Source organism: Rhea americana, unplaced genomic scaffold (assembly GCF_003343005.1).
Source record: "Rhea americana isolate MKP2758 unplaced genomic scaffold, rheAme1 scaffold_155, whole genome shotgun sequence".
Classification (NCBI taxonomy): domain Eukaryota; kingdom Metazoa; phylum Chordata; class Aves; order Rheiformes; family Rheidae; genus Rhea; species Rhea americana.
Genome location: NW_028185650.1, coordinates 951,076 through 960,891, shown reverse-complemented (window position 1 = coordinate 960,891; position 9,816 = coordinate 951,076). Strand labels below are relative to the sequence as shown.

At 43.6% G+C, this 9,816-nt stretch overlaps 1 protein-coding gene and 1 long non-coding RNA gene across 2 annotated transcripts in view; one reads left to right on the top strand and one right to left on the bottom strand.

Moving 5' to 3' along the window:
- The window catches only part of LOC146598700 (uncharacterized), a 4,381-nt gene extending 3,594 nt beyond the window's left edge, over positions 1-787 (bottom strand). The window contains exon 1 of the long non-coding RNA XR_014895223.1: positions 578-787. This is a non-coding gene — a long non-coding RNA (uncharacterized LOC146598700). The remainder of the gene's footprint in view (positions 1-577) is intronic.
- Positions 14-9,816, top strand: part of ZFYVE1 (zinc finger FYVE-type containing 1) — a 28,721-nt gene continuing 18,918 nt past the window's right edge. Inside the window, exons 1-2 of the mRNA XM_085299829.1 lie at positions 14-485; positions 1,561-2,085. Coding sequence (XP_085155955.1) covers positions 1,585-2,085 — 501 coding nt within the window. The 5' untranslated portion in view covers positions 14-485; positions 1,561-1,584. The remainder of the gene's footprint in view (positions 486-1,560; positions 2,086-9,816) is intronic.

The window sequence follows — 9,816 nt, the reverse complement described above, 5'->3', positions numbered from 1 at the left end:
CGCCGCCGCCTTCCCGTCTGCGCGGGGGGGAGAATAACCCTGAAGTTCCCCGCGATCAGCTGATCCCGGCTGACAACAAGGGGCGCGGGAGGAGGGCGGCGGCGGCGGCGCGGGTCCTGCCCTGCCCTGCCGGGGCGCCTCGCCTGCATGGTTGGGGCGCGCCGCCGCGGCCCCTGGGGGAGCAGGAGCGGGGCGGCCCCCCTCCCCGGCGGCGCAGGGGAGGAGGAGGAGGAGGAGGAAGAAGAGGCGGCTGGGACCCGACTCCTTAGTCACCGGGTGCCGGCGGGAGGAAGGGGAAGCAAGGTGGCCGCTGGGTTGTAAACAATAGCCCGGCTCGCGGCGCCCCGTTTGCGGCCGCCTTTGTTCCCCGGCGCGGCGCGTCCCGGCCCCCCGCCCGGGAGAAACCCGGGGCTCCCCCGGCCCCCTTCCTCCCCCCCCCAGCCGCTGCTCGGGATAACGAGGAGCCGTGCTCGCCTTAGCCCAAGGTAGGTGCACGGCGCGCAAGCGAGCCCCCGGCTGACAGTGGCGTTACGTAACTAACGCGGAATTGCTGGGAAAAAAAAAAAAAAAAAAGTACCTGCCCGTCATGTTTGTTCGGTTCGCGGTGTGAGAAATGACCGAGCCACAAGTGGGAGCCGTGCCTGCGGGCAGCTAACGCACCCGCCTGGCTGCCCGGCGCCAGCAGCTCGAAATAAGCAACCGCTCCCTGCAAGGTGTGCARAACAACCGGGGAAAAGGGCTCGGCGTGGAGGGGACCCGCTGAGGGTCGGCCGAAAGGCGGGCAGCGCTGCGGGCTGGCGCGGATGGAAGGAGCGGGCCCGGGGGCGCTGAGCGCGCTGAGCGCCCCCGGACAAAGGCGGCGCGGCGGGCCCGGAGCACCGCTCGCTCCGCGGGCCCGTTCTGGCAAGTTGCGCCTAACACAAAAATCCGTCTCGCGTCAGCGTGGCTGTGGTAACGACTGGTATTCGGCATTGCTAGGAGGAGTCCGCGAAGCTATCTGATCTTGTTTGTCTAGCGAAGTACATCAGGAAAGTCCCCGCAAATAAATACGGTGAACTCCGAAGGAGGAGCTTAGCTGTGGATTGAAAGCAGAGAAATTTCTAGTATTGACACAATCCGCTGTGTGTGTGTACATCTATATGCACTTGTGCATTTCTAATGCTTTTTTTTTCCTTTTCCTGTATTGCCAGTTAATCTTATACCACTCAGCTTTAGAGAARTATTTGGACCAATCTGCCGAAGTGCACCAGACTGTGTGTTTTTTTTTCCACATCACTGAAAATACATTATCTAGCTTAGCAGAGGAAGAATGTTTACCAGCATTTGGGTATATAAATAAATGTGACCAGCCACATTGTTTAAGTTTATTTTGGAGTAAGGAAATTTCATCTGCACTTAACATGAGACTCTTTCTGGGAGGCGAGTCAGTGTATGAATCTTACAGAAACATTTATTAGTTCTTTAAGTAGTGACAGAATTCCTGCTATATTTCTTCCCCCCTGTGAAAATACTAGATTTTCAACTGACTTGTATACCTATCATTGTTCAAAACATAAACAGGAAGGAAAAACGTTAAACCTGAAGATGAGCGCCCACACACAAACTGCAGAGAAAGGACAGAACACGACACTCCTGTGCCAGGAAAGCTATGTTTGCAGTGGGACAGATGAAGCAATCTTCGAGTGTGACGAATGTGGGAGCCTACAGTGTCAGCGGTGTGAAGAAGAGCTGCATCAGCAGGAAAGGTTACGGAACCATGAACGGACCCGTATAAAACCTGGCCACGTCCCTTACTGTGACTCCTGCAAAGGTGCCAATGGGAACATAATGCAYGCCAGTATGACAGGATCTAGGCAGAGAGCAGCTGTGAGGTGCCAGGTGTGCAAAATAAACCTCTGTGTGGAGTGTCAGAAGAGAACACATGCTGGGGGGAACAAAAGGAAGCACCCTGTCACCGTGTACCATGCTGGCAAAGCCCAAGAGCAGCAGGAGGAGGAGGAGGGAATGGACGAGGAGACCAAGAGGAGGAAAATGGCAGAGAAAGTTGTCAGTTTCCTCTTAGTAGATGAAACTGAGACAATTCAGGTAAGAACTACTGTGGTTTAGTTCAATGGGCAAGGTCCTGTAGTTTCTGTGTTAATCACACCTCATGATAGTCTGTTAGACTAAACTAGTAATGTAACAGACGGCAACAGTAACAAATTGAGGATAGTCTATTTCTGGCACTAAATGAATATCTTGGGCCCAAAAGACCCAAGTGTCTGGGAATGGACTTGCTCATGGGATCATCAAAAGGTCRAAACCTTACCTGTAGCAAAAGCCTCCTCTGTGAGGCTTGGTAAGTGGAGCTGGTGAAAGAATTGACTGTACTGAGACACATCCAACTAAGATAAGTGCTCTCTGTGCAGGATGCTGATCATTCCTGAACAAAATTGAACAGACAGGATTGCAGTAGATATCCTGCAAATAGGAATGCTGGCAGCCAGTTTCCTCCCATATGACTAGGAGAGGGCACTGAACCAAGCAGTACTACAGCCCCATGTTACTCTCTTTTAGCACTAATAAATTATCTGATTTTTGAGAATTTGGTAAAGTAAAAATAACTGTCCTATAGAGAGTCTTGATGTGTGCCATCCAAGTTCTACAGACACCATGGTTAAGCTATATTGCTTGTCGCAGATATCATTCCCAAGTTAGCCTTTTGCTGAAAGAAGGGGAGACTGGCCACCAAGTTGGGGTAGGCCTGCCAGGCCTGCCAGTAATAATAATAGAATTACTCATTGACTAGAAACAACTGCTTAGGAGAAATTATTTTACAGAGACTTGTGTGCAGTACTTGCAGTTACTTAACTCTTCTGGTGGCCTTTATGCTTGGTAAGCATATGCATGTTACAAAAGGCAAAATATCCTTGTTTTTATACATGAGAAAAACAGAAATATAAAAATACAATGTGTGGAAGTTACAGAGCAGGTTAGTTATACAACTCAAAATTCAACCTCATCTTCTGACTTGCAGTTTGCATACTACGTACTAAACCTCATGCAGCAGACACTGAAAGAAAATGTATGGTCACTTGGAGACTCAGTGTGTGGTTGCTGTAATTTAACTTGTTCATGCTACTAGTGGTAAAAGAATTGTGAYGATACCCTCGTTGCTGGTGGGTTAGTCATTTGCATCCATCGTCCTAATAGTCAACATGATGTGTCCGTCTTCCCAATGCTRTAGAAAAGATACTTGGGTCACATTTTGGTCCGTTCAAGTATGCCAACTGATAAATTCTCATGGCTTTTGGAGAGGGAGGGGGGGAAAGAATGATAGTCCTTAGGATGCACTGACACAGGAAATGCACCATCCACCTATAGGACATCAGTGACTGTAAACTGAGTGAATGATTGAGTTTTGAGTTTAGTAGCAGTCTTAAACTTGTCTGCCTCTTTCAAGTGCACCCACTTCCTCATAATGTGTGTAAGGTGCAACTCTTTAAGTTGCAGGCTTTTCAGTAATCTTTATCTGGCCACTAGAGCAAGTTCTGAAATGCCTTAGCACAGGGCTATCCTACAAAGCTGCTCATGAACTGTGACGTTGTTGTAAGTTACCTTTATACTCATAAATTTGTAATCCATATTGAGGTAGAGTTCTGGCTGCTCTTGCAAGCAAGTGCTTTAGTATTTAGATGTCATTGGCCATGAAGCCAACCTCCTTATGGGGACAGCAACTGCCCTTTATTGGATCGTAACAATTTGATCAGAACAGGGTTGAGAAATCTCTGAAATGATTTTGCCGCTTATTAAGATGCTGAATCGGAGTTTGTCCATCTGGAGCGATCTTCTCTTTCTCATAGCTGAATGCTTATGTGACATCTCACAGTGAGTCTCAGAGCAGTTTGAAAGTTTTTAATCAAAATATTTTCTGGCAGCTGGAACTTGAAGAGTGCTTGCTATTTTGGTGATGTTTCTGTCAGTGAGTATGAGGACCTTTATTTAGAAAGGCTTGATTCGTCAGTTGACTACCTCTGTAGACATCTATAGCATCTTTTGCTATACAGCCAGTATAGCTGTAGGAAAGTGATCTTAAKTCTTTTCTTTTGTACTTCTCGTTAGCAAGATGATTGCTGATTRCTTAGGGAGTAATCTTTGGGATGTTCTTTATTTAAACAAACATTTTCTTCAAGATGCCAGAACTGTAATAACCTGAAATATGGTGATGTTGTGTGTATGGAAATACGGAGTTTTATGTGTTTCCTTTTTTTATTCTTTTTTAAATCTTATTTAGCCATCTGTTTTTTCATCTTTGAAACATGAATATTGTTGTATTAATTAGGAAATGAGAGGGAACTGCTGATCTGCTAACAGTTATAGATTCTGCCAAAGCAATGATCAATGCTATTACTACAAAATTAGGTTGAGCAAGTTAAACTGCTGAGCAAACATGAAAGCAGATGCTGGATGTAGGTACTTGCTGATATGTACAGGTTTACTATCCTTTACTTGAAAGTAATTCAGTGAGGCAAGAATTCAAGGCAAAGTGATCTCAGTTTGTTTTTCCTTTGAAAGTTGGAGTTGTTAAGCATAAGTGGGTATCTCCCATCTTACTGTTCCTATTGGTTTCTAGAAACTAGTAGTTCTGAAACTCAAGGACATGTTTATAGTGCTGAAGCAATGACTGAGCTACCTCTAGATCCAGAGGCAGTGTAGCTTCATCTGTGAGGAGCTGTGTCTGAGCAAAGTAGTGTAGCTGAGAGGCAGAGATTCTTAGCTGGGGCTCAGCATTGCACTGATACAGCTATGATAATTCTGAGATCTGCATAATTGTCTTTGTGCCATGTTGCACAGATGTGCTGGCCTGCTCAGAGCTAGCTTGGAGCTTTTTGCTCTTTGCAGATATGTCCTCAGCTTTCTGAGTTTGATTTTTTTTGTGCTCATTTCAAATCCACTTAGAGTCAGGAAAGGTCCCACTTTAAGAACCACTGGTTGTTTGCAGAGGACTGCAGTAACTTAAGTTTGTCCCTGGAAATGTAGGTTTCTCTGTGATGTTCATCACAGTAGCACTGTATCTCCGAGCATTTCAAAAAAAAAAAAAAAAAAAAAGGTTGATTATGTTGTTTATTTCATTTTAAGAAGACGTGTGACAAGTTAAATCCAAGGTCACACTGCATATCTCTGGAAGAACTGGAGACGAAGGTTGTTCCTCAAAGTCTGACCTCTACTGTCTCATATATCATATAGTCACATCCCCAGCCATATTGACTTACACCACAAGTTTTCCTTTCTACCTTCTAGGACTTGTATACCCCATGAGACCTTGCTGAATTCTTCTGCAAAGAAACAGATCTTCTCCCTGTTTTACAGATTGGCATCACCAGCAGTTTGGACCCCATTCTTCATACTTTTTCTCAGGCCGTATTCCATTTTTGCAGTGTCTCTTCACACAACATTAAACTCATGGCCTTATCTGTCAAGTATGTAAAGCTGARACTTCAGTTAGGTAGCTCTTGATAACTGCAGCATCTCTTTGTTGGTTGCTTTTGAGACATTCCATCTTCCTTGCTCAGAATGATATTGTAACTATTATTTCCTGAGCCAATTGCTTTGATTTTGTCTCTGTTCACTTTACATCTTCTACATCTCATCTTTGCCATGTTAGATTCAAGCTGGCTGTCGTCTTGTTTCCGTGTGTAAATCCCCCAGCTGCGTCTTCTAATCTGCTCTGTCAAGTTGTCAGCTTTTCTTTCCTATCTTTAACATACTGAATTTTCAAAAAAGCGCCTTTGTAATATCTCTAGTGCTGCCTGTCCACATAGGAGGCACTTCGCATAGGAATTTACAGAATTAATTCATGGATCTCATTTAACGCCCCCCCCCCCGCTAATCTGAGATCTAATTAAAAATACAGCAAAAATCCCAACAAAACTGGACTGAGGTTAGAGTTGTTTTGCATCCTAATACTGTCTCACTATCTTTTGAACTTTTCCACTGGTCTGTATCTGTATATATCTCTTCYTTGCATTTACTTTAATGCGGTCTCTGGAACAAGAACCATTGTTGTTTTGTCTTTATACAACACCTTCACAACAGAGATCTTTACTATAAAGCATAGAGTTATGTGTCAGTTGTACAATCAATTCTATTTACTATTACTTCTGTGATAGGAGAGAGGACATGCTTAATAAGGTATAATAARTTTGATATTTTTATCTTAGGGAACAGACACTGAGAGTTCTTACTACAGGATCTGAACAGGCTTGTAGTCTCAGTAGTGGCTTCTATCATAACATTGTGTCTAAAGCATGAAAATTTTTTTTTAACYTTTTAAAATTTTTATATGTGCTGAGGTTCCTTAAATATGACTCTTCTTAAATAATAATCTATAAAAGTAAAGAAAGTCTTTCCTTGAATGCAGCAAATAGGGGGCATGCTTGATCATTATTAGTTCACTGATCCTTGACCAGGAACTAACTCTGTCATAAGAAATTATCCAATCTCTGTTTAGAGAGTTTCAARGTGCTGATAAAAGGTACTGACTTAGTTGCTGGTCTTACTAAGGAGACAGGAAGAAAAGAAAGGGTTTTTTTTCCAACCAGTCACCGCATAAAAATAATACCCCCGGCAGTATAATTGTAAATGGGAAAAAGGAGCATCCATTCATTTCTAGGTCTCTCCTAAGGTACCCACAATGAGCAGTCTTTTTTTTAATTGGCACTTTTCCCCCCCAATAGATTGTACATCTCCATCTCCCAAATCCAGCCCTGTTCCTTGAGTTCTTTATGTTCCTTCTAGCAGAGTTAGACACCTAAAGGATTAATCACTTTGCCTCAGAGAATACTGAGCAGAATCTCTATAAAGCTCTGCAGTCAAATTAGATGACAGGTATGTCACCCTTATTTAAATGCTGGTCATTTTATACAGTCATTAAATAACCAGCCTCTAACAGCGTAACAGTCCACGTGCCCTCTTCTGTCCCTTCTTGTTAAAAAATTATACATACAGAGTGACAGCCCTTTGGGAGTGTTAGCTGCTTTGCTTKTATACACTCCTACTATAAACCTGCTGAAAGTACTGTGGTTTTTCCTTATTACATACTGACTTGAGCCTGGGCAAAGTCTAATGATGAGAGAATGGAGAGTCACCCAGAGTATCTTGTCAACGTGTATAAGTACCTGAAGATAGGGTGTCAAGGGGACAGGGACAAACTCTTTTCAGTTGTCCCATGCGACAGGACAAGAGGCAATGGGCACAAACTGAACCACAGGAAGTTCCACCTGAACGTGAGGGGGAATTTCTTCCCTGTGAGAGTGACGGAGCACTGGACCAGGTTGCCCAGAGAGGYTGTGGAGTCTCCTTCTCTGGAGGTATTCAAGGCCCRCCTGGATGCAACCCTGTCTACCATGCTGTAGGTGACCCTGCTGAGCAGGGAGGTTGGACTAGATGATCTCCAGAGGTCCCTTCCAACCTTACTGATTCTGTGATTCTATGATTTCCTTCTAATGAAGGATTCCATGTCAGTCAAAACAAGCTTACGAATGTCTTGTCTCCTAAGAGAAGTGTGCAATCTCTTAAGGTTTGTTTCCTACCTCTGTAGTGGAAAAGCATTTCTCTAGCACATATTAATGCCTACTAGTTTCTATAAAACTCTTGCTTAATTTGATTTTGGGGAATGTTTTTATACTTTCAGGGTAACACTCTCAGCTGTACGTTTCTTGCGATTTTTGGCCATATCCTATGGTCTGAAGAATCACAGCCAGTATTTTTACCATGGACCTAAAGGAGGAGGAAGAAATGTAGAAGTGTATTTTTTTTTTTTTTTTTTAGGTCACTGTAATCTGGCAGATTGGAATTTGTAACTTCTATCCCTCATATCGGTTGCTGTACTACTGACTACTGATGAGTTTTCCTCCCTTATGCTTCAGGGAGATTTTCTTGCCAAAATATTTTTGGGAGTTTGCTGTCCCGCACTCCAGGAATTTTTCTCCTCTCACTTTATTTTTGATATTCTTTCCCTTCTTAGGCTATGACCAGTTTGCAGTTTCCTCACCTACCCTTCAGTGCATTGGTTTTCTGTCCTTAAAATATAGTAGTAAGAAAACTACTTTGCAATTGCTGCTCTTTATTTTACTGAACAGATACCAGTATTTTTAGAAGACAGAAGAGGCACCATCCATTCAACAAATGCACAAGTCTTTTGATGGTCCCAGGCTGACTGCTAGCTAATTTGAACATAGATAGTAACAAATATTGCTTCATTTTTACTACTGTCAAAGGATAAGACCACGCTTTAATATGTTGTTGGTTAGGGGAAAGAAAAGAAGAAAGGAGGAAAAGCGATGCCCAAACTACTTGGAAAGACAAGAAACAGCTGACACRAGGAGAATGTGCTTTTGAGAGGTGTTCTCCCTAGCTGCTGCAGTATAGTACCTCACCTTCACATGGACACCAAGCATCAGGTACACCAGTGGCCAAGTTGATGAGCTGGATTTTGTACACAGGGTGTCAATGGCAGTACTGATGCTGCAATGCTACATGGGCAATGTTCGCTCGTTTCAGGAGCACAAGGTGGCAGAGCAAGACTCAAAACAGCTACCCCCTCTCCCCTTTCTTTTTCCTGGTATTGCTCTTCCACCTTCTTTATCAGGTAGCTTTCCTGTGCTGTAGTTGAAATCCGTTGTCTGCTTTCTGTCTCATTTGTCCACATGCTGAAATGGGTACGGCTGTGGAAGAAGAGAGCGAGTCACAGGTGAGAGAAGCCAATAGCAAGCCATTCTGGAACTMTCTGCTGCTTTTGTTTTGGGAATTTAACTAAATAGGGCTGGGAGGACTTCYAGTGCTTCCTCTGCTGTGCCCCTCTCTGCACTTATCTGCTGAGCCCTCTTGGGCTCCTGGGTACTGCCATCAGGAGGAGAACGTTTCGGGTATGTCCAAGAAAGAAAAGGGATTTAGTAGTCTGCTCTTCTTCAGCCTCTCTGGCGTTTTCAGCTCCTGTACTTCTCACTTCTGCAGGGGTAACTGAGAGGCAGGTATTGCTGCAGGTACTTCATTTAGTTTCTTACCTGGCTCATTAAGGCCTAACTTTAGGATCACATAAAGGCAAAACTTTCAGATTCCCTTGGCCTGTCCCTCAGAACATCCTACAGCTGGAAAATACTGGCTTAATTGTTCTCTAGGAAGAGCGCAATCATAGTACAGGTAAGTTTGTAAATGCAAGCCTCTTAATAGGGGCAGTGGCAAAATGTAGTGTATACACAGATAATGTAATTACCCTTAATACTAAAGGAAAGCTAATAGTTACAGCATTGACTCTCCCACTGAGTTGCTGTCTTTTGGGCAAGTCTCTTCACCTGGCTATGTCTCTGCTGTTCTGGCTATTACCTGGGGATGGTAGTTGATACAGCAGCAGTATAGTCAAGTTAACAACCCTGGAGAATTCAAAACAAAAGGTACTTGGGGTGCTGAATGATATCTACTTAATTCTTTACTTTTTTTGGAGGGGGGGGACTCAAATGACACTTTAAAAGTAGTAGTATTTCTGTAGCAGTTGCATTTTACCTTGAAATCTTTGTTTTGAGTTGATGCAAAATGAAGAGGACAGTTAACTTTTCAGCTATTAAACAGGTTAGCAGACTGTCTAATCTTTCTTCTGCTTGCAGCAGTTTTATTCAACCCAGCTGACACCTACAAAGGTAGCTTATTTTGTAATAGCAATATTTCAATCAATGTTGCCTCTTTAGGTTAGAGAGCCAACCAAATTAGTACCTCCTTATGTTCTTTATTACCCCTGTGTTCCTTTTGGCCTACAGTGGCCTGTCTTAAAAATCTGTGAAA